Source organism: Pavona decussata, unplaced genomic scaffold, assembly GCF_977016875.1.
Source record: "Pavona decussata unplaced genomic scaffold, jaPavDecu1.1 SCAFFOLD_330, whole genome shotgun sequence".
Lineage (NCBI taxonomy): Eukaryota > Metazoa > Cnidaria > Anthozoa > Scleractinia > Agariciidae > Pavona > Pavona decussata.
Window position 1 is genome coordinate 783,987 of NW_028145718.1, and position 26,077 is coordinate 810,063.

Sequence of the window (26,077 nt, forward strand, 5' to 3'; positions counted from 1 at the left end):
ATTTATTAAAATCATCTTTTACATTATTCAGATGTACACTACCCGCGTTTAGCGAAAGCTATTCAAGGCGGGTAGTGTAACACGGGCCGGTGGTGTAAGTGTCGCCTGAAGGTTAGCCTAACAGTGGTATAAATGCCACCAATGCTTTTAGCACTCAGCTTGTAAGGCCAATGAAGAACATACTTAAAGCAAAAAGCAGATAAGAGCCCGGAAAACGAATCTTATTGCTGGCAGATGCAGCCTGGACAAAGTGACTGAGTCGTTTTCATGTAAGGCTGTTTGCGATGAACTGATGTGTCAGTGACATGCTAAAAGACAAACAAATGTCCTTTAGAAGGACAACATTTTCAATGCCCTTTGTAACATCAGCTAGGCTTAGCTTGAGCTACACAGTTCCATATGGCCGGTGAATCCGGATTAATTGCAATTTACAGTCACGGCATATTCCTACCCAAAGCAACGATAATTATTAGGATAACTGTGCTCCTGAAAATAAAAAAAAAAAACACAAAAAGTTTCTAGAATAATATTAAGCACCGCAGGGTTCTAACCACGGCCGCACCCATACTCATGGTCAGAAATATTTAGAGAAGAAGGTTAGACCCTCAAATGGTTCGGATGGCCACGTTGAAATTTTTATGGCGGCCCCGTCTCCAATTTGGAGATGTAAAATAACCACTGTAATGAGCCCTGGATACGACCACTCTCAGTACCAGCGATTAGTCTGAAGGGCTTCTGAGGGAATATAATGAGACTACAAAATTGTGTAACTGTCAGAGTTCAGTTTATTTGAGAGAACTTAACGGAGTTCTTCACAGATTAGTAGCTACGGCTATAAAAAGTATCCATAATAATAATAATAATAATAATAATAATAATAATAATAATAATAATAATAATAATAATAATAATAATAATAATAATAATAATAAAAGCATAAGCGTTGCATTTATAGTTGGGTTTCCAGGAAAATAAGCATGTTGGTTTCATTTACGAAAAAATTTAAGTTCGTGATAAACATTATAATTAAATTATCGCACACCAAAAACAGGCTAGTTATTAAAAATGCGAGCTTCTTGTTGCAAGTATATGTTAATTTTTTTCCGACTTACGACTTTTCGCTCAGTTTGAAAATAAGACACAACTTTTAAATTTCATATTGACCTTCCCCTAACATGAATTAGCAAAACTACGTTGCCTTACGGGAAAATTGTTGGCTCTGGTACGTCTTAGATAGTCATAGTCTCCGAAAGCGCCTTGTTAATACCGCGGTCAGCCTTGCGCGATTTCCCTTTGGCGTAGCTCGATAAGGTATCGTTGGGAACCTCTCCACCACCCAATGCCCAAAGAGGAGGGATGAACTGGACAGATGGTCATGCCCGAAATGTCACAAGGTGCAGTGAAAATTGAAGCCCGTGCAAAAATTAAGTTGATCTCCGACTCAACATCACTTACGCCGACAAACTGTGTGTGTGCTGAGATGCTTTTTCCACATGAAAGCAACGGGAGGATAAGGGCACTTTTTTTCTTTTGCTCGTCTTCGTTTATCTTGGGAACACTGTCCCCCAGCTAACCTCTGAAAAGAGCAATTGATATCCATTTCATGTGTTATCCGGAAGGACAACGTGGCTGCGCGATCATCTTTTTGTTTAAAAATTTTGAATGACGCGATGGTCATTATATCATTAGGATTGGTTCACTTTATTAAATTTGGTTTTCTTTAGTGTTGAGCGCTCCCGCTTTTCCCTTCCCATTATTTTATTACTACTTTCCTTCTTCTAAATTTTACATTTGTTTATTTCCTTCATTTCTTCCTTTGTTTGCTTACAAGTTCGTTTTCTTTCTTTCTTTTTTTCTTTCTATCGTTCTGTCGGTCGGTGGTTCTTTCTTCCTTAACCTATCTCGTTCTTTTTGGCGTTTTTTCCATTTTTTTTTAAGAATTTTAGATCACAGAGTGTCTTTTTTAACAAACCAAAATTATTTCCTTATCCGCAAAACTTGTGTAACACCTGAAGGAATATTGGTAACCAAGCCTTCCTTGTAAGGAGTGTGATATGTCATTGCGTGACATACAAATGATATGCATGGATTGAAGAAGTCAAAACGACAGTGTCGCTCAGTAATCGAAAATCTCGCTCAATGGTCATTTTTTTACGATGAAACAAGCTCAGTTGTACGTTAGAGAAAGATAGCAGATATGGTGTATTTGAAACTGCGAAGAATAGCGCCGATGTTTGTACAAGAGCCACCCAGGTATCGTTCAGATAGTTGTTGATTTCGTAAACTCGCTGTCAGAGGGAAGATGGTAATTTTGAAGAGAAAGTAGGAATGAAAACCAATCTACAGCCACTGTTTTAGCAAGGTAAACTTGTAATGTTGACCTTCTAATCAAATAGGTGCTAAGCACTAAGATTTGCTTGGAATATTGGCTTCGATCACAGAGACTAATTCGATTATTTGTGTTTGTTGACAAGTGGAGTTTGTGATTTTCTCGACATAGGGCATGGTTTTTTCGTGCAGAATTTAAAAGCCCCAGACTAATTTTTATATCCTTGAAAAGAAGACTATTTCCACTAATCACAACCTTAATCTCAAGCGCTTCTGAGTTATACCGCATGGGAAAAACGTTTATTGAAAAACTGCTCCAAAATGAGATTTTTAAACAGTGAAATATTGGTGATTTTCAAACTCGTGCCGTGCATTCCCAGCTAAGTAAACAATCCTGGTTTTAGGCTTGAATCATTTGCCAATGACTCTTACACAAATATACCAATTTGAAAAAACCGTGCTTCCTTTTGCGCTTTACACGAGCGAAGTTCTTGTGTTGTTACTCGACGCACTAATTTCCGCCATTTTATGACCGTCGGCGCCCGTTACAGTTATTGGTAATTTTCTGGAAAACAAAAGCAGAGCTGAACATAAGAAATACACCACGTTTATTAACTCATCATAGAGTATGTCTGAGCAAAATATGAGGGTAGTCAATTTTTGAACCCTGTGCCATCACTCACTCGGTCATGAAAAAAAGGCGCTCTTAAATTGTCTGGCTCAGGGAGTACTCTAAGTTCAACTGGTTCTCTAGCACACAACAATTCCCTGCATTTTTTTAAGGTGCTCTGGCAGTCTTGATGAAACGAGCTTCTACGTAGAGGAACATATTCAGTAAACATAGGAATAGATTCCTTATGTTCCTCCTCTTCTTCACTTGCTTCCTCGACATCGTCTTGATTCATGACATTTTGTTCTTCGTCTTCGCAAGAAGACTCGTCAGAGCCATCGACAGACCCAGCAACAGGGGTATAACCATTGACCAAAATTTGGGGAAGTTAGCACAATCACACGGCTGACATCTTGTTAACTCGAGCCAAGGACAACAATCGGCGGAGGAATCGTCCTCGGTTGAGTTTTCAAGATCCTCCATCGATGTTGGTTTGGGTTGCTTTGACACACAGCTTGAAACACTTACAACTTCAAAATTCCCGATAACAGAAATCTGTCTTCCATTAGTTTCCTATGTATAGAAAAAAAAATAAGTACTTAATTTCCTTTTCATGAATTGATCGAAAAAATGAACTATCGATCATTTTATTGAAATTCATGTGCACACATCTTCCCAATAGAACTTCCTTGTATGTAAGCTTCAGTACGTTCTACGATTTAAAAAAGCCATACCATCGTAAAAGGAAAAAATAAATATAATTACCGTGAAATAACAAGACGATTTGACGTTCAAAAGAACAAGACTTTGAGCAGCAGAAAGCTTGCCTTCAGACTCCATGTTCCATAGAAAGCAACAAAGACGTCGAACGGCCAATTCGCTCGGAAAACTAAAGTGCCCAAGCCGGCACAAAGAACTTCCAAACAGGGAAAACTAGACACTGGTGTAAACTTTTTCGTTTCGAGATTGATACAATAGAAATACAGCAGTTTTTAAACATTAAATGGATGCTTAGAGCACGGTGCGAGTCGCACCGCATCCATCTTGTCTACGTTCAAATGCGAGATCACGTGGGTAACGACCTTTGATAATATAAGTTGGGTGCAAAGCATCATGGGAATGCCCTAAAATCCTCTTTGGTCTAAATAAAAGACTCCATTTTTTACCTGTTGTTTATATCGGTGCCGGGCACCGAAAAAGGGCCACTCGTCCTTTTCTCGTGTTATCAGCGATGAGCTGTATGTGTTAACTATCAGTGGTTGTGGCGGTAGACTATGTCAATATTTCCGAAAAAGCTCCGTAGTTCAAATTTTCCCTGAAGGTTTTAAAATGGTGAAAAAAGCTACCTTTCGACTAGCCGACGAAGCCATGTTCAACGTTAACGCTGTGTCGCATTTTGAAGTTGTCGGGCCTTTATCGTTTGGTCTTCGGCGTTGTTTTGTTTCGGCCACAAACTCAGAAGATTTCGTTCCGAAAGGATCTTCGTTTTAGTCCTTAAAAAGAATTTGTAAATGGCCTTGAATTTAGTGCTTTGTATGTTGAAGATAAAACGATTATACGTTGTACACGTTTCCGCCAACGACGGCCATCAAGTAAGGATCAACACCGGCCGTAGTTCGAAAGCTAACTATGCTAGCTCCACCAACACCACCCGTAAGAGGAAAAGCTGCAGAAACCCCGCTGCCGATAACCCCAAAGCAGGTTGGTGTAAATGTAAAGCAAAATTCCTCCCCAGACATGATGGAGATTTGTGACCCGGTGGGGGGTCTCCTTAGAATTTTCGGTGGGGGTGTGTCATGGGGTTCTCCAAGTCCTAACCCTATTTCAGACTAAAACATGCTATTTCCCACACCCATTTTCATACCAGGGGCCCGTTTCTCGAAAGTCCCGTAACTTACCGGGCCCGGTATGTGTCTTTGGTGATAAATGTTTCTTCATAGAAGTCAATTTTTTTAGCTTTGAATATTAAATTTTAAAATCTTATAATTGTATGAAATCACTGCCCAAGTACCATGTCTCTGATCACCGTGTAATCGGCGAAAAAAACGTTCAAAAATATATTTATCGAGCCCGGTAAGTTACCGGGACTTGCGAGAAACGGGCCCCTGGACTCTAAAATCCTGATACCCGTTTTCAGACCTTTGTTGTAGCGTAATTGAGCAGATTAAGCTTCGTCTCAATACCAAAGTCAAGAATGGTAAAATTCACCCGAAAATTCAGCTCGAATGATATATTTTGTATACTTCTCTTTCTACTATTCATTTGGAGTTGAAAAGACAAATACATTTATACGCCCTCGCGGTTCCCTTGAAAACCGTACCAGATTTAAGACCATAGTGGTCAAAATCCATACCCGTTTTCACACCAAAACGACCAAAAAACATACCCTTTGGGACGGCACATACCGGTGGGGATTTGTGGAAATTTAGTTATTGGCCCGGATAAGAAGCTGTTGGTAACAAAAAGGGGACAGCAGTTGATCAGCCGAGTCAGTACCTTATGTGAAGAAAAGAGGGGAAGTTTGTTCACCGTTCCGTCATTTTTGTGCGCTTTTGGTGACCAAGACGCTACAGGCGTCATAAACGATGTGATCGAGGATGTGGCATCGGGTCAAGAGAGTCATGAAGGATCTCGCTGGAGAGGAAACGCTAAGGCAGATTGGGAATTTTTTTACTTTGAAACGCGCGCTATAATTTCTGGCCATACATAACAAGCGGTGACCAACAACAATTAGCAGGTGGAAAAACGGAGGTAAGTTTTTCATCTATTTGTACAAAACTACAATGGAGTTGCGTGTCGTTGCGTGTTGCGTTTCGTGTTGCGACTAGTAGCCTGGCCTCATTGATGCTTTACAGTTGGCGCGGTTACCACAAAGATGGCTCGATGCGATCAAGATGTTTGATTTTGGACGATCACGCAGCAATATTTTTTTAAGATACTCATATTTCTACTTTCTATTTTTTCAACTTTATTTGTAGTTATGATGGACTATTGCTCTCTTACCTGGTTTTTTCGTTCATCAAATTTAATGACAAACTTAAGCTCAGAGCAAGTTAATTGTTATTTGTCAGAAAACCATTGACATTCCTGTGTTGTTGAACACAAATGAGATAAGGCCGATAGAGAAAGGTGTTTGGAGTGGGTACAGAGCTGATGGGAATTCAAAAGGTCCCTTTTCCCATTCGAGGGTATTGCGTAGAATTTCCTCCAGTCGTGGAACTGATCGTCGGGAAGGAAAGGCTTCACCAGTTGTCTTCTCCTCTGATCAAACTACATAATGTTAAAAATCGATGGAAGGCCCTTTTGGGGTAAGGAATTGTGTGCTGTCTGCAGATTTAAACAAAGGCTATGACTCCTTTATAACAAATTTCAATAATTAATTCCATTGACTTAATAAGTACAGACACTTATCATCTTGCTCAAAAACTAAATACACAACAAAATTTTCTCTGTGCCAAAATGGGGTTTATTTGGGATCATGGCTAAAACACCACACGAATACTACGTGGAATCCAAAAACCACGTAACCACGCATTTTTTTAGAGATAATTAAGCAAAAATTATTCCAGAATACAAAACAATGTATGCATTCTTCCCCTAAATTGAAGCGTAATTATCTCTGAAAAATACATGGTTACTCCCAATTTTTAAGTGGGTTTCAGTAACCCTTGCCAAGACAAGGGTTACTAACCACAACTGCATAAAATATCTTTGTTTTAGCAGGCACCAACGTTAAATAATCCATGTTTCTCGGACCTTAGCTCGATACGCAGACCGTATGCACAGTTGAAAAAGTAGGTACCGTCCTTTTCCTTAAACCAAAAAGGTCACATATCCCCCTCTTGAACCAAGCCCTTTAATTTATCAGAAGTCACTTAGGGCTTCTTTCCAGGCACCCATTCAGTTAAGGTCATAGATCGATAAAAAAAAAGTTATGCACAAGCTGGAAGCATGATTATTGTTTCAAAGTTACATCGAACTGTTTGAGGCGTGCCATCCGCGAGTTCAAATAAAAAAAAATATATAAGTTATGCGCAAGCTCGCAGCATGATTAGTATTTCAAGGTTACATCAAACTGTATCAGGAGTGCCACCCGCCAGTTCAGATGGAAAAACAAATTATGCATAAGCTGGTAGCATGATTAGTATTTCAAGATTACATCGAACTGTATCAGGTGTGTCACCCACAAGTTCAGATGGAAAAATAAGTTATCAGGGCAAGCTGGTAGCCATCCTCGGAGACCCAGGGGCAGTTTGTCGGGTAGTAGGGATTTTCGTGGGCGAAAGTTTACTGTAAGAACGGTACGAGCCCCTGGGCAATTATTCTTACCGAACCAGTTCCAGAAGCGTTTGAAATCCCCCCCCCCTTTTAGTGGGCAAAAAAATATTTTTCTGCCAAATCAGCGAAGAGGACCAGCCAGGCGACTCTGATGCCTTCTTACACGAGGTTGTTTTCCTCATCGATCGCCACAGTTGCGTGGGCCTTTCAACGGGAAGATTAGCCACGAGAGTTTTCAGAACAAAATTCAGCGAAGTCGAGGAAATCGCAAACTTTAACATGGCCACAGGTAAGCAAAAACTCACCGAGAAATTTTCACGAAGGACTTATCGAAAGTATCGTTGTGTCGTAAATTTTTATAGCTAATATGCGATTTTTCCAGTGTTGTAAATATATAAAGCTAGTCGAGTAAACAATGATACTTTACGTTGTTTTTTAGCGTATTTGTTGAGCTACGTCTGAAACTTTCCATGGTGTGTAAATAATTATATCGATCGAGCGTGGGAACTGACCGGCCAGCTACAGAGTACGCACAACTTCCCTTCTCGCGACAAAACCAAAGCGTTTACAGCTGTTGATATTAATTTATTTTAGCCTTGGATTTCTCTCTCTCTGTTGTCTTTTATGATCAATCCTGGCGTGTTGAGTTATGTCGATTACTGCAGACTGTGAGGATTTTTTTCCGATAAGCGACGTAAATGAAATATACAATAATGAATATGTAATTGGTGAATTTACTTTTAACGGGTTTGAAAAAGTGGTCGGACTGTGGCAATTTTGAAAGTGAATAACCACATAGTGTGTGATACGTGTAGATATAGAGTCAAGAAATCGTGGAAGAGTGGGAACTTTATCCAGGAACAGCTGCTAAAAAGTAAGCATGCAGTTCTCGCCGCTGCATGACTTTCCCCTAAAGGAAATAAACAAACCGAAACACTCTGTCCCATGATGAGAAAGAAGCTGGGCCATCGATTAGGCCAAATCAAATGTTACCAGAAAAAAGTCGCAGCAGCTTGAGGAAATAGCTAGAAGATTTTTAATGGTAAGGGAAGATGAAATAGCCGAATTACTGACTGACAAAAAATTGCAAGAAGACACAGAAAGCCATCTGAAGGATATCAACTACTTTTGAGTAATATTTTGAAGGAAAGATACCTTTGTATCCCAAAACTATATGTTTTGAAGAAACTCTATGCAGAGTGTAGGATGCTATAACCTTGGAAATATTCTGAAGGAATGATACAATTATAAAATAATTATTATTGAATTAATATTATATCCATCTGTGCAACTCCTCATAACCTGAGATCAGGCTCTGTTTTTGTTTCGCTTGAATTTGAGCTGCTATAATTCAGCCTGCTCTCAGGTTGAATTCTTCAGAACATATTCAGTCACATCCAGTAATTGTTTATCATCGCAAACAATATGCACTATTGATTAGTTGGTAAGTGTATAACATTTCATTATAAACGTTAAACATTTATTTCATTGTTAGTAGGGTGCGAGCAAGCTCTCTTTGGTGTGGGGGCGGGAAGAGAGCTTGCTCGCATTGTCAGTTATTTTAATTGTAATGGCCTTCGTTTTTTCTAGGCTTTTTAACAGTGTCAGTCAATCAAGCTAACTTGCTTGAAATAAAGTGTTCAGCCATTTTTTGTCAGACAAACCAGAAGAGCTGTCAGGAATCTTTGCAAGTCTTAAGCTTCAAAATTGCAATCACTGGCATTTTATCTGCAAGTATCACAGGTAGGATTTCCTTGGACAATGGGAAAATTTTAGTTGGGCATTGTCCAATGAGCAACTGTTATTTGCAGCTCTGTGGCATTCGAGAAAAAATTTCAGTTAATGTAACGTATTTTTTTTAATTAATGTGAGATCTGAAGTCTTTTAGGGAAAAGTCCCTGAACGAGGTTGTTACTGCATCAATCTTGTCCATATACAAAAAAAGGAAAAATACCTTGTTGTAGTGATTATGTCAGGTTTTAGACAAAGGTTAACTGAGTATCCTTGCGTATGAAAGGTTTTTAAGAAGGAGGAATGGTAGAATGCTACTATTACTAGCCCTCTCTCAGGTAAACAAATTAATGTTCTTGCCAATGAACAGAAGTATGCATCTCATCACAAGCAACAGCAATAGTATTCTTTTGATACACATCTTTTGAGAACATTGCCCTGAATTTTTCATCTCCAGTCAATGACTCCGGGACTCCAAACAGTAAAGCAATCCCCTCTCCCCGGCTTTTCATAATACATTTCTTGATCTTTCGCTTTGCTTCCCCTACGAATGCAGCCTCAATTTCCAGTGACCTGAGGTAATTTATCTGGTCCACCACAATCGACAAGAGATGTTAAATTACAATAACCAACAGATTTAGGATTTTAACACTCCTGGCAACAGCTGGTTGGTTAAGCTGTTTCCATATCCTGTAGGAAAGTTGTCTTTTACTCACAATTTTGCGATAACGAATATTATTTCAGCTTTTAACTGCACTACAGGAAATAAAGACGTTTTATTCCAACGCTTGATGAAGATCGTCATCAAATTAAGCATACACTACAATCTCGGTCATAAAGCTAAGGGAGTTTTGGTTTCACGCGAAAGGTAACCTGCGTAGCTGGCGGAGCTTTTTGACCCCGCACGAACAGAACCGCCAGCTACGCAGGCTACGCGGAAGGAAGAAAGTGCGTACACTGTAGCTGACCGGTCGTTCCCACGCTCGATCTTTCAGTTACGTGGCCCGTGCAACGGAGATTCACACATCGTGGAAAGTTTCAGACGTAGCTCAACAAATACGCTAAAAAACATCGTTAAGTATAATTGTTTACTCGACTAGCTATATTTGGTATATACCACACAAGTGAATAGTACTTTTCACGCGCGATGATTGGCTAGCTCGGAGGTGATTAGCCAAGTGCTATTCACTTCCAAGCAGCGAAAGAGAAACAAGATGGCTTCCCGTTTCGCCACGGTCTTTTAAACGGGAAAATAATTCGATAAAAGAGACGGCTATTACAAAAACTACAAAAATGGCAACAAATTTTGGTTTGACGCCATTACATGGTAAGTTTTTTAATCTTTCAAACCTCATATTCTAAGGCGAAAAATAAAAATACAATGCATTGTTAACGAAAACTGTCGAGCACTTTACTTTTACTTTATTTACAGAATATATAAAACTGTTCTATGCCATGTTCGGTGCTGGAGTTGAGGTTAGCGGCTATATAGCCACCTCAGACGATCCCAAACATGTGGTATCATCGTACCATGTCAGAGTGCTCAAACTAGTAAACTAGTGAGCTACGCATGCGAGCTAGCGACAATGGTACACTCCAGATAGATTTCTTCATTAGTCGTTTGGAGATAGATGTCGTCAACATATCTCTAGTAAGGTTTTATCATTAGGTGCGAGGAGATGGTGATGGATTCAAGTTTATCCGTAAATAGGATGGCCAATATGCCTGCTATGCTCGAACCCATAGGTAGGCCTTCTCTTTGGCGAAAAACTTGTTCTCTAAAGGAGAAGTACAGGTTGTGTAGCGTCACTTGGAGGAGGTCTGAGACGTCTTGTTTGGAAAGGTGGAGTACTGAGTTTTGGATTCTGTCTGTAGCATTGGTGATGGCTTCTTGTGTAAGTATAGTGGTGTAAAAGGACACCACATCGAGGCTGCATGGATAAGGTAGCGCTTTGTTTGTGGTGAGATCGCCAGCTTGGACGCATCTAATAACTTCGAGACTGTTTTCTAAACGGGCTGAGACATATTTTTAGCATAGGTTTAAGGGCGTTGGCGAGAAGCCATGAAATCCGCTGAGGTGGGTCCATTGATATTGGATACGATAAGTCGTATTTGATATCGGGGCCTGCTTTGTGGGTCTTGATGAGATGCTAGAATTTGGGCAGGTCTGTGTTTGACGCGAGGAAGCTCTTTTGGACAAAAGGGGGAATTCATTTTTTCGGCAGATCTTCTTCCAGGTTGTGTTATCCTTATTTTCGACTGTCTTAGCTGACATGCAGGACACCTTTTGGTAGGTGTTGGCGTCATTAAGATGGCCAAGGGCGACCCGTGTGTATGTGTCCTGTTGTATGACGCAGAATTCAGTATCTTTATTGCTGGGAAATTCAAGGCATACGTTGTTCTTCTCCTTAAGTTTTTATATAGTTTTCTTGTCTGTTTTGTCAATGTTTCACCTTTTCCGTTGGTGGTGTAGTGCTTTGAGAGTGACTTGGGACTCACCACAAACAAAGCGCTACCTTATCCATGCAGATCAGATCAGATGATCACTGGCTAGGTCGCTTAACGTACTTGATCAACACTTGATTCTCTTTAGAAACATTTACTTCAGTTTTTCTACTTCTACCATGATTCGGCGGTGTTCAAGTTCGTTTCTATAATGTAACTCTTTAATCACAACAATCTTAAAAAAAAGTAATAATAATTAATCCTTTCTTGATTAAGCTCGGCAAGACAAATAACAAAGTTATTTATTGTATGTACCTAGTAAGAAGGAGTGATATTTGTTTCCTTTTGTTTTCTTATGCTGTCGGTGTTTAGGAAAGCGCTAATTCCGTTACATCCATTCCCGTTTTTAAACGCCGATTGCCTGGGCAACCGTCATGATATGATATCACCTTAAGATAGGAACCTTCATGAACAATTATTCATTCATGTTTTTTAATATTCAGGTACTTAACTGACGGTAAGATTACGCATTTCAAGGAATGAGGGTACACTGCACGAATGTAAGTTAATCGATCTTAATGCTTAATTTATGAGTTATTACATACTATGCTTCAGTATTGAACTATGCTTCCCGTTTCACTGAAACTTTCACCTTAATTTTCTCACTTGCACCGGTATAAAATTCACAGTTGTTAGGGTGAGAAAGATATGGCAGTTGAATTTTGCTTTGCATGTTCCGTCTGATAATAGAATATGTTAGAATATGTAGATAAAATCAGTGTTTCTCAAAATCGCAAAGCGTTTCCCACAAAAAAGTGAATTGGAACTTAGATTATTACTAGAGATTGATTCATTCTAGTTCCTGTTATCAAGCAACCGTAGATTATTTGAAAACTATTAATGTTTAAGGCAATCACTAGTTTAATATCAAATTGTTCAATCCCAGCAACATCAAATGTTACGGATTTATGGCATATTGAAATTCAGTACTGAAGCGGTCGGTGTCATTTATAATTCTTTTTTAAGGACAAGGACATCAAAATGTATTTATTTATTTATTTATTTATAAACTTCGCCAGGAGAGGGGGAAAAAACCTCTGACAGAACGATAAGTTCCAATAACGAAACTCCTTGCATAAATGAAGTTACAACATAATAATTAAGTATTGACAACTATTTAACAACACATTTTAACTAATAATAAAGGTAATGATCTGCTTTAATGACATTTTATGCAGACACTTTTGAAAGTTTGGGGTACTGCGGGATCGTACACATTTAAAGTCAAATCTAGGTAGTATGCCCTCAAATTAGTTATAAATACATCTATAAATTTTGTATTGTCCCTCAAGAAGTCTGGAAGTGGGTTAAATGCTCTTGAGGCTCTTAAGTAAAAACCGTTCTGGAACGTGACAGTCTTAGCTTTAGGTATATCTAGTAATATACTCTTAGTTGGAGGAGAACGCCCTGTAACTTTTGTCTAATAGGCTGAGATATCTTAAAATTGATGTCAGAACTATTAACAATAGATTTGTAAGTGTAGACTAGATCCAAGTATTCATGCTAATAGCACAGAGGGATAAGGCCTGTTGGTGTTAGTCTGTTTTTTATACGAGATACCAGTCCTGTAGGGTAGTGAGAGTATATATTTAGTTGCACGTCGTTGTATTCTCTCAATAATTTTTGATCAGTTTGACTGATTGCGGGGCCCATACTTGTGAACTGTATAAGAGGTTGCTCATCACTAAGGCTGTATACAGTGCTTTCTATTAGCGTTAGAGGCAGCTGCTAGTACTTGACTGTTCCATTTCAAGTTCTTACATACAAATATCCCGAGATCGTTTTGAGCATCAGTACGTTTGACTGTGGTTGAGATCCATCCTCCAATCTTAACACCATAAAGTGATTCGATCGAGGTCTTCCTGGAGGAGTCGTCCATCATCAGTGTTCGTAATGGGACGGTAGCACTTGGTGTCATCCGCGAATGGTGCCACGGAACTATTGACAGTGACTATGGCCAGGTCGTTGACATATTTTAGAAACATTAATGACCCTAAGATGGACCCTTGAGGCACTCCAGAGGGAACAGGGAGAATGTTTGATGTTTTACCGAGAACAGTTACTTTCTGAAATATAAAATGTAAATAATCGGAGAACCAGCAGGGAAGACTGGCATTGATGCCAAATAGATGTAGCTTTTTCAGGAGAGGCTAGTGGTCAACTCTGTCAAAAGCTTTCGCAAAGTCTAAATAGATGGTATCAACTTGCACTCGTTCATCAAGAAGCTCACTAATTTCATAAGACTTGAAGAACGTGCTGCAAGGTGGTTGATTTTCCCTTAAGGAAACCATACTGTAGATAGTGAAGCTGGCTAGAAATGTGTTCAATAAGATGATTATATACACAACGTACCAGGACCTTTGAAACAAGAGGTAATAAAAAGATGGAAACGTAGTTGGATACTTCACCAGGAGAGCCAGTTTTGTGGATTCGGTATAAGAGTTCTTACACACTCAGAAAAATATTTTTATTTTTATTTTTAGTATTTTTATCGTTGATTCAAACCTAACTTTAATTTTAAACTTCCGTCAGACTGAGCCCGGGGTAAGGTTCTTGTGCTGCTCTGTTGCCTGTTATTTATTTCTATTTATGTATAATTATCTTTTTATGTGTCGGTTTGGCTCATTTTTAAAGGTCTTAATGTAAGTTCTATTTGCAAAGTGCCTATGTTCGAAATCCAGTTAAAATTGGTCATTATTAAATTGTTAATTTTGCCCTCAGGGGCGTATTATTGAATTCAAAAACCGGCGCATTTTCGTAAGATTCCGTTTGCAGCATTTAGGTCTATTAAGAACCGTGGCACCGGCAATTTTCAGTAGCTGAAGAAAGTAATAAATTGTTGTGCATAAAATTACTTACAGGCTTAAAAAATGCGTCATCCGTTGAGCATTTCAAGGGAAATATCAAGAAGGTAACTGATATATCGGATTCCCACACGGCAATCTTGTAAAGCAGTTATAATTAGCTTTAGTTTTTAACTTAATCTTAACTGATAATTTTCCGTTTTTAAATAAAGATTTCCATACACACATACATACAAGATATTGAAGGCTGTAACGATTTTATGATAAAGTTCAACCTCTAAAGATTTATCGCAGAATTCGCTGGATCGGGAAAGCGCCATACTGCAGCTGCGGAAAATCATAAAAAATAAAACATTATTCCCACACGTAGGGTGCTAATTCCTGTTCATTGAATTGTTCCAAATTTGTTCCCTGTTCTGACATACTGCTGTGGTAGTTTTTGATTCAATAGAACTAATTAGAACTATTTAGAGAAAGAAGACACAATTAATCCCGTGTGGATTCAGTAAAACTACACTGAAGTCAAGTTACAAAGTTGTTCACTAAATAAATCAGTATAACATGTACAAAGAAGCGTAATATTAACTTTCATTAAATCAGTGTCTAAGAGAGGGCACTGAAAGTCCGTTATACTAAGAGGGTTTTCCGAACAACGCCTTTGAAAATTTTATGCGTTCAACGTTGTTTGCATTTTGGCAGGTTTAGCGATATAATTTTGGGATAAGAACCGGCCTTGTTTACAATTTGATTCGTGTTTGAAATATTCAGGAAAGAGTAGGATTGCATATTTCACGGGGTAACTGCAAGAAGACTATTTCTGTTTTAAAACTGAGTTATTACATTTAGCGCGAAATTAACGACTTTGGCCACCCAAAAATTGTTCTCTTTTGACACTTAACTTATGTAAGAAAACAACGAAACAGATGCAGATTTAGAGACGAATCTTTATAAGCAGACACCCAGGAAACCCTTACTTATACCGGGGAGTCTGCTGAGAGCAGGTTCCCCAGTCACTCGGATTAGTCCTTAAGGATTTAAAACAATTCGCGTGAACGTGAGATAATTTGTGATCATTTGCTTTATTAGAATATGTAATTATATTAATCAAGGTCGATGTATCAGACAAGAACGTCCTGGACAAACGAAAACGAATGGGAAGAATGTCATCTTTCTGATCTTTCAGCGCTTATTGGGATAAGATGCAAAACATTAACCCAAGCTTCGCCGTAATAATCTATTTGGTGAAAAAATCGTCACTTTGTGACTGCTTAAGCTTCCGAAGAGTGCTGATCTGGAGCAATTCATTAATTTTGCTGATGGATGATGCTTCCTTTTGTTTTAACAAAAGAAAGGTCACTGTTGAAATCACGGTTAAAATGTCCGCGTGCGATCCGCTTAATCAGGTGTCTGTTTCCGTTTTCCAATTTTTTCATTGCAGACCTTTCAGATTTTCTACCTTTTCTTCCCCAAATCATTGCCTTTTACAGTAATAGGGTTTCAATTCTCTGTGGTCACTGAATAACAAGAGATAAGTTTATTGCAAACGTTTGGGAAAATGGAGCAATATCAGAGAAACATGCAAAGAAAAATACGACAATTTCCGAGGTTTTCTCGCTGTAAAAGTCGTGCCTTCATGATTTTGCAGTCATACCTCTATTAAGCAGACAGTTTCATAACTCCCGAATATTTCCTCCCATGTTTATTGTAAAAAAAAAAAAAAAAAAAATACATGTATAAACAGACACTTGATTAAGCTGATCGGAAGCGGACATTTTAACCGTTAGCAAAATCAATGAACTGATCCAGATCAGCACTCCTCGGAAGCTTAAGCAGTCACAAATTGACGGGTTTTTTTTACCAAATAGTTTAATACGGCGAAGCCAATGGGTTAATGTTTTGCATCTGCTCGCAATAAACGCTGAAAGATCAGAAAGATGACATTATTCTTATTCGTTTTCGTTTGTAGAAGACGTTCAAGTTTGATATACCGACCTTGATTAATATAATTACATATTCTAATAAATCAAATGATCGCAAATTATCTCTCGTTCACGCGAATTGTCAGTCCTTAAGGACTAATCCGAGTGACTGGGGAACCTGCCTTCAGCAAACACCCTGTATAAGTGATCGTCTCGAGGGTGTCTGCCTATAAAGATTCGACTCTAAATCTGTATCTGTTTCGTTGCTTTCTTACATAAGTAAAGTATCAAAAGAAAACAATTTTTTGGTGGCAAAAGTCGTTAATTTCGCGCTAAATGTAATAACTCAGTTTTAAAACAGAAATAGTCTTCTCACAGTTACCCCGTGAAATATGCGATCCTACTCTTACCTGAACATTTCAAACACGAATCGAATTGTAAACAAGGGTTCTCATCCTAAAATTATATCATTAAACCTGCCAAAATGCAAGCAACGTTAAACGCATAAAATTTTCAAAAGCGTTATTCGGAAAAATCTCTTGGTATAACGGACTTTCAGTACGCTCTCTTAGACACTGATTTAATGAAAGTTAATATTACGCTTCTTTGTTCATGTTATACTGATTTATTTAGTGAATAACTTTGTAACTTGCCTTCAGTGTAGTTTTAATCCACACGGGATTAATTATGTCTTCTCTCTCTAAATAGTTCTAATTAGTTCTACTGAATCAAAAACTACCACAGCAGTATGTCAGAACAGGGAACAAATTTGGAACAATTCAATGAACAGGAATTAGCACCCTACGTGTGGGAATAATGTTATACTTTTATTATTTTTCGCAGCTGCTGTATGGTTCTTTCCCGATCCAGCGAATTCTGCGATAAATCTTTAGACGTTGAACTTTATCATAAAATCGTTACGGCCTTCAATATCTTGTATGTATGTGTGTATGGAAATCTTTATTAAAACACGGAAAATCACTAGTTAAGATTAAGTTAAAAACTTAAAAGCTAATTATAACTGCTTTACAAGATTGCCGTTTGGGGATCCGATAAATCAGCTTCCTTCTTGATATTTTCGCTGAAATACTCAACGGATGCAGCATTTTTTAAGCCTGTAAGTAATTTTATGCACAACAATTAATTACTTTCTTAAGCTACTGAAAATTGCCGGTGCCACGGTTTTTAATAGACCTAAATGCTGAAACGGAAATGGAATCTTACGAAATGCGTTTTTGAATACAATAATGTGCCCCTGAGGGAAAAATTAACAATTTAATAATGACCAATTTTATCTAGATTTCGAACATAGGCACTTTGCAAATAGAACTTACATTAAGACCTCTAAAAATGAGCCAAACCGACACATAAAAAGATAATTATACATAAATAGAAAATAATAACAGGCAACAGGGCAGCACAAGAACCTTACCCCGGGCTCAGTCTGCCGGAAGTTTAAAATTAAAGTTAGGTATGAATCAACGATAAAAATACTAAAAATAAAAATAAAAATCTTTCTCTAAGTGTGTCAGAACTCTATTACCGAATTATACATTTTGATGTCCTTGGTCCTTAAAAGTTGAGTTTATTAGCGAACAAGAATTATAAATGACATCGACCGCTTCAGTACTGAATTTCAATATGCCATAAATCCGTAACATTTGATGTTGCTGGAATTAAACAATTCGATAATTAGTGATTGCCTTAAACATTAATAGGTTTTAAATTATCTACGGTTGCTTGATAACAGAAACTAGAATGAATGTTGCGAAAACAGCAAAAGTAATTGAATCATTTTGGTAACAGTTTGCCGAATTTTGTGGACAGTATTTCCGTTCAGATATGAAATATATTTGAAAGTAGTTCCATTACTTGCCTTCACGTTACACTGAAACTGCTGGGCGATGGTGTACTATGAGCTATAGGTGTACTAAGGGATACGAAGCCTTTACTTTAATAAATGCGTTCAATAATATTCTAAGATCTCATATTTTCGTTATCGTGACTTAAACGGTAATGTTTTTAACTCAGTCATTCTACTGATAGTAAAAATCATATGATAGGCGTAATCCTTGTTCCAGTTCTGCATTAAATCTCTTTGGGGCAAGCAAGTTTATTGATTTAGCTTTTCAGTTTGGTTAAAGTAGTTCTTTAAGATGTTAATTTTTTATCAGGAAATGTAGATAGCACCCTCCACAACCGTAACATTCCATTTGTCTTCATAACGTTTAACTGGCAGCTCACAATTAGCAAACGTTTTACCAATCAGCTGAGAAATGCAGTGCTTTTGACTGATAGCTGAAAACACGAATTCCGACATGAAAATACCTGATAGCTGAAAAATGGACAAAAATTTAACTGTTAGCTGCGAAATTGCCGGAAATTTAACTAATAGCTAAAATTCAAGCACTTCCATCCGGGACTCCATTAGGGAGTTTTATCATGCCTGCATGTTCAGCATCTCTTCCAACCTTTCTGTTACAAACGTTGCCATTCTCGCTTTTTTACCCAGTAAATAAATATCTGCGTATACAGGTTGCGCAAGATTTGCTTCAATCGGTGGTATTTTATCTATTGCGTAAAAAATGTTTCCTTGTTAAGCAGCCAAGTCATGCACATAGGATGCCAGCAATGCCAAAATTAGAAAGCGGAAAATAAATTAAAACAAAACATAAAATATATTCGAATTATCTCATCACAGGTGGACAGTTACCAAGTGAACATTTCTGAGTCATGCTGTTTATTGAAACCATGTTTTCTGTTGACTGGTTGAAAATTAACTGCTGTCACTCACTTTTGTTCTTCTTGACATTGATTAGTCATTTTTGCAATTACTCTGCCCAATATTTCCTAGTGAGCTCATGAGCTTGGCGTCAATAAATTTGCCCTGTCTTGTTCCGCCTACTTCAGAGCTTTAAGGTGCGGCCTACCAAACTGCTCAACTCTCGCTAGCGCTAAAGCTTCCCAACGACGTATCACCAAAATGAAAACGCTGTTTGCTTTGGCTTTTCTCCTTTGCTTATCCGTTGGTAAGTAAATGATTTGGAGATTTTGGTGATGATCTTTGTTTTTGCAATGCGAGTGAAGTTAGAACATCGTGTCTTTATTAGTTAAACGGAAAGTTTATCCTTTATTCAGTTGCTAGGACTCGTTTTACCTCAGGTGTTTTTTATCTCTACACTACAATAAATCAGTGCTCCTCCTTTCTAATGCCTTGTTAGTTAGGAAGCATCCATACCAATAATTTCATTCTACCTAACTTAGCTCTTGAAATCATGATTGTTCTGCTGCTAAGAAACACACCAAGAAAGACATGAAAACCCGCACACTATCCGCAATCTACTCTCTACAGTTTGAAATTTGAATAGCTTCGGGGCTATGATTTTATACATCAAATTTGCTTTGTAGGTTTCACGTTAACACTACGTGCTTTAAGTTCCCTGCCTGTAATACTGTTGTAGCTTCTTAAGGACGGAAAAATGTTTGTCAAGGTTTTTTGGGACAAGACTGTGTTTGCCATTATAGTGTTTGCCAATGGAAGATGATCGGTTCTTGTGGTCAACTGAGTGTATATCCCAGATACCTGTAAAAAGCTTCTGAACAATCTGCAATATTAAAACATTCAAGCAAAATTCTTGTGTATTTTTTCGTTGTGTGCCGCTGATATTTTTTTAAATTGGTATTCCGTTTTTTTTGCAGAAGAAGAAATAGGGATACCTCTCAGTCATGATTGATTCAACGACAGTCAAAAATAAAAAATGGCAACCACTGAATTCCCCCCAAAAAAATAATTTCGCAATATCTATTAATTCTCAAATAATGAAAAAGGAAACAGCCAAATATGATCAGCAACTTTCTTTTTCCCATGTGACGAATATTTTAACTAAGTAAAGTTTGGTCCTAACTACTAAGCTTGTTGTAGATGATATCATCATTTGATTAAAACAGAAATTAGATATATTTCACAATATGCTAAACTCAGAGCCCGTTGCTGACAGTATGTAGGATGTTTGTCAGGATATCTGTTTAATGACCTAGTTGCTATGAATCTCCTGTAGCTCAGTGGTCAGTAGAGTATCCGAACTAGTGAGCGGAAAGTCTTAGGTTTGACTCCTCCTGTGCGAACGTTTAGAAAAATGGAGCAATATCAGAGGACCCGGCATGCAAAGAAAACTGAATACGACAATTTCCGAGGCTTTCTCGCTGTAAAAGTCGTCGTGCCTTTATTGGTGGTTTTGCAGTCATACCTCTATTAAGCAGACAGTTTCATAACTCCCAAATGATTCCTCCCATGTTTATTGTAAAAAAAAAAATACGTGTATATAAGGAGACACTTGATTAAGCGGATCGGACGCGGACATTTCAACCGTCCTTTCTTTTTTTCAAACAAAACGAAGCATCATCCATTAGAAAAATTAATGTATTGCTCCAGATCAGCACTCTACGGAACCTTAGGCGGTCACAAATTGACGATTTTTTCACCAAATAATTTATTACGGCAAAGCTTGGGTTAATGTTTTGCATCTTATCGCAATAAGCGCTGAAAGATCAGAAAGATGACATTATTTCTATTCGTTTTCGTTTATACAGGACATTCTTGTCTGATATATCGACCTTGATTAATATAATTACATATTCTGATAAAGCAAATGATCACAAATTATCTCACGTTCACGCGAATTGTCAGTCCTTAAGGACTGATTCGAGTGACTGGGGAACCTCCTTTCAGCAAACACCCTGTATAAGTGATGGTCTCGAGGGTGTCTGCCTATAAAGATTCGACTCTAAATCTGTATCTGTTTGGGGACCTGTTTCGTTGCTTTCTTACATAAGTTAAGCGTCAAAAGGGAACAAGTTTTTAGTGGCAAAAGTCGTTAATTTCGCACTAAATGTGAAAACCCAATTTAATACAGAAATAGTCTCCTTATAGTTACCCCGTGAAATATGCGACCCTACTCTTACCTGAATATTTCTAACACGAATCGAATTGTAAACAAGGGTTCTTATCCTAAAATTATATCGTTAAACCTGCCAAAATGCAAGCAACATTAAACGCATAAAGACTTGCAAAAGCGTTATTCGGAAAAATCTCTTGGTATATCGGCTTTTAGTACGCTCCGTAGACACTGATTTAATAAAAGTTAATATTACGCTTCTTTGTTCATGTTATACTGATTTTTTTAGTGAATAACTTTGTAACTTGCCTTCAGTGTAGTTTTAATCCACACGGGATTAATTATTTTTACTTTCTCTAAATAGTTCTAATTAGTTCTACTGAATCAAAAACTACCACAGCAGTATGTCAGAACAGCGAACGAGTTTGGAACAATTCAATGAACAGGAATTAGCACCCTACGTGTGGGAATGATGGTTTTTTTTTTAAAGACCGTTCCGCAACTGCAGTATGGCACTTTCCCGATCCAGCGAATTCTGCGATAAATCTTTAGACGTTGAACTTTATCATAAAATCGTTAAGGCCTTCAATATCTTGTATGTAGGTGTGTATGGAAATCTTTTTTTAAAACACGGCAAATCACCAGTTAAGATTAAGTTAAAAAACTAAAACTAATTACAACTGCTTTACAAGATTGCCGTGTGGGAATCCGATATATCAGCTATCTTTTCGCTTAAAATGCTCAACGGATGAAGCATTTTTTAAGCCTGTAAGTCATTTTATGCACAACCATTAATTACTTTCTTAAGCTTCTGAAAATTGCGCCACGGCTTTTAATAGACCTAAATGCTGCAAACGGAAACTTACAAAAATGCGTTTTTGAATTCAACAAATGAGCCCCTGAGGGCAAAATTAACAATTAAATAATGACGAATTCTATCTAGATTTCGAACATAAGCACTTTGCAAACAGAACTTACATTAAGACCTTGAAAGACCTTCAAAAACGAGCTAAGCCGACACATAAAAAGATAATTATACATAAATAGAAACTAATAGGAGGCAAGACGGCAGCACAAGCACCTTACCCCGGGCTCAGTCTGACGGAAGTTTAAAAGTAAAGTTAGGTCTGAATCAACGATAAAAATACTACAAATAAAAGTAAAGATCTTTCTCTGAGTGTGTAAAAACTCTATTACCTAATTATACATTTTGATGTCCTTGGTCCTTAAAATTTGAGTTCATTAGCAAACAAGAATTATAAATGACACCGACCGCTTCAGTACTGAATTTCAATATGCCATGAATCCGTGACATTTGATGTTGCTGGAATTGAAAAATTCGATAACTAGTGATTGCCTTGAACATAAATATCTTTCAAATTATCTACGGTTACTTGATAACAGAAACTAGAATGAATGTTGCGAAAACAGCAAAAGTAATTGAATCATTTTGGTAACAGTTTGCCGCATTTTGTGGACAGTATTTCCGTTCAGATATATATGAAATATATTTTAAAGAAGTTCCATTACTTGCCCTCACCTTACACTGAAACAACTGGGCGATGGTGTACTATGAGCTATAGGTGTACTAAAGGATACGAAGCCTTTACTTTAATCAAGTCGTTCAATATTCTAAGATCTCATATTTTCTTTATCGTGACTTAAACGCTAATGTTTTTAACTCAGTCATTCTAGTGATAGTAGAAATCACATGATCAAGGTTAATTGTCGTTCCAGTTCTGCATTAAATCTCTTTGGGGATATCAAGTTTAATGATTTAGTTTTTCAGTTTGATTAAAGTAGTTCTCTAAGATGTCGATTTTTTATCAATAAATGTAGATAGCACCCTCCACAATCGTAACATTCCATTTTTAATGTTGTAAAACTGAACTGTCTGTATAACGTTTAACTGGCAGCTCACAATTAGCAAACATTTTACCAATCAGCTGAGAAATGCAGTGCTTTTGACTGATAGCTGAGAGCACGAATTCCGACATGAAATTACCTGATAGCTGAAAAATGGACAAAAATTTAACTGTTAGCTGCGAAATTGCCGGAAAATTAACTGATAGCTAAAATTCAAGCACTTCCATCCGGGACTCCATAAGGGAGTTTTATCATGCCTGTATGTTCAGCATCTCTTCCAACCTTTCTGTTACAAACGTCGCCATTCTCGCTTTTTTACCCAGTAAATAAATATCTGCGTATACATGTGGCGTAAGATTTGCTTTAATTGGTGGCATTTTATCTATTGCGTAAAAAAATGTTCCCTTGTTAAGCAGTCAAGTCATGTACAAAGGATACCACCAATGCCAAAATTAGAAAGCGGGAAAAATATATTAAAACAAAACATAAAATATGTTTGAATTGTCTCATCACAGGTGGGCAGTTACCAATAAGATATTTCTGAGTCATGCTGTTTGCTGAAACCATGTTTTCTGTTGATTGGTTAAAAATTAACTGCTGTCACTCACTTTTGTTCTTGTTGACATTGATTAGTCATTTTTGCAATTACTCTGCCCAATATTTCCTAGTGAGCTCATGAGCTTGGCGTCAATAAATTTGCCCTGTCTTGTTCCGCCTACTTCAGAGCTTTAAGGTGCGGCCTACCAAACTGCTCAACTCTCGCTAGCTCTAAAGCTTCCCAACGACGTATCACCAAAATGAAAACGCTGTTTGCTTTGGCTTTTCTCCTTTGCTTATCCATTGGTAAGTAAATGATTTGGAAATTTTGGTGATGATCTTTGTTTTTGCAATGCGAGTGAAGTTAGAACATCGTGTAGAACAACGTTAAACGCATAAAGACTTGCAAACGCGTTATTCGGAAAAATCTCTTGGTATAACGGACTTTCAGTACGCTCTCTTAGACACTGATTTAATGAAAGTTAATATTACGCTTCTTTGTTCATGTTATACTGATTTATTTAGTGAATAACTTTGTAACTTGCCTTCAGTGTAGTTTTAATCCACACGGGATTAATTATTTTTACTTTCTCTAAATAGTTCTAATTAGTTCTACTGAATCAAAAACTACCACAGCAGTATGTCAGAACAGCGAACGAGTTTGGAACAATTCAATGAACAGGAATTAGCACCCTACGTGTGGGAATGATGGTTTTTTTTTTAAGATTTTCCGCAGCTGCAGTATGGCGCTTTCCTGATCAGGTGAATTCTGCGATGTCTTTAGACGTTGAACTTTATCATAAAATCGTTACGGCCTTCAATATCTTGTATGCATGTGTGTATGGAAATCTTTTTTTAAACACGGAAAATCATCAGTTAAGATCAAGTTAAAAGTTAAAACTAATTACAACTGCTTTACAAGATTGCCGTGTGGGAATCCGATATATCAGCTATCTTTTTGATATTTCGCTTGAAATGTTCAACGGATGAAGCATTTTTTAAGCCTGTAAGTCATTTTATGCACAACAATTAATTACTTTCTTAGGCTTCTGAAAATTGTGCCACGGTTTTTAATAGACTTAAATGCTGCAAACGGAAACTTACAAAAATGCGTTTTTGAATTCAACAAATGAGCCCCTGAGGGCAAAATTAACAATTAAATAATGACGAATTCTATCTGGATTTCGAACATAAGCAGTTTGCGAATAGAACTTACATTAAGACCTTTAAAAATGAGCTAAGCCGAGACATAAAAAGATAATTATACATAAATAGAAACTAATAGGAGGCAAGACGGCAGCACAAGCACCTTACCCCGGGCTCAGTCTGACGGAAGTTTAAAAGTAAAGTTAGGTTTGAATCAACGATAAAAATACTACAAATAAAAGTAAAAATCTTTCTCTGAGTGTGTAAAAACTCTATTACCTAATTATACATTTTGATGTCCTTGGTCCTTAAAATTTGAGTTCATTAGCAAACAAGAATTATAAATGACACCGACCGCTTCAGTACTGAATTTCAATATGCCATGAATCCGTAACATTTGACGTTGCTTGAATTGAACAACTAGTGATTGCCTTAAACATTAATAGGTTTCAAATTATCTACGGTTACTTGATAACAGAAACTAGAATGAATGTTGCGAAAACAGCAAAAGTAATTGAATCATTTTGGTAACAGTTTGCCGCATTTTGTGGACAGTATTTCCGTTCAGATATGAAATATATTTTAAAGAAGTTCCATTACTTGCCCTCACCTTACACTGAAACAACTGGGCGATGGTGTACTATGAGCTATAGGTGTACTAAAGGATACGAAGCCTTTACTTTAATCAATTCGTTGGATATTCTAAGATCTCATTTTTTCTTTATCGTGACTTAAACGCTAATGTTTTTAACTCAGTCATTCTAGTGATAGTAGAAATCAAATCTTCAAGCTTAATCCTCGTTCCAGTTCTGCATTAAATCTCTTTGGGGCTATCAAGTTTATTGATTTAGCTTTTCAATTTGGTTAAAGTAGCTCTCTAAGATGTTAATTTTTTATCAAGGAATGTAGATAGCACCCTCCACAACCGTAACTGAACTGTCTGCATAACGTTTAACTGGCAGCTCACAATTAGCAAACATTTTACCAATCAGCTGAGAAATGCAGTGCTTTTGACTGATAGCTGAATGCACGAATTCCGACATGAAATTACCTGATAGCTGAAAAATGAACAAAAATTTAACTGTTAGCTGCGAAATTGCCGGAAATTTAACTAATAGCTAAAATTCAAGCACTTCCATCCGGGACTCCATAAGGGAGTTTTATCATGCCTGTATGTTCAGCATCTCTTCCAACCTTTCTGTTACAAACGTCGCCATTCTCGCTTTTTTACCCAGTAAATAAATATCTGCGTATACAGGTTGCGTAAGATTTGCTTTAATTGGTGGCATTTTATATATTGCGTAAAAAATGTTCCCTTGTTAAGCAGTCAAGTCATGTACAAAGGATGCAACCAATGCCAAAATTAGAAAGCGGGAAAAATATATTAAAACAAAACATAAAATATATTCGAATTGTCTCATCACAGGTGGGCAGTTACCAAGTGAATATTTCTGAGTC

General features: G+C 37.4%; 1 protein-coding gene and 1 pseudogene across 1 annotated transcript in view; one reads left to right on the forward strand and one right to left on the reverse strand.

Annotated features, from left to right (window-relative positions):
* The window catches only part of LOC146453453 (uncharacterized), a 315,682-nt pseudogene that overhangs the window by 167,479 nt on the left and 122,126 nt on the right, over positions 1-26,077 (reverse strand).
* LOC146453468 (uncharacterized) overlaps positions 19,139-26,077 on the forward strand; it is a 47,065-nt gene continuing 40,126 nt past the window's right edge. The window contains exon 1 of the mRNA XM_085096637.1: positions 19,139-19,204. Coding sequence (XP_084952763.1) covers positions 19,159-19,204 — 46 coding nt within the window. The 5' untranslated portion in view covers positions 19,139-19,158. The remainder of the gene's footprint in view (positions 19,205-26,077) is intronic.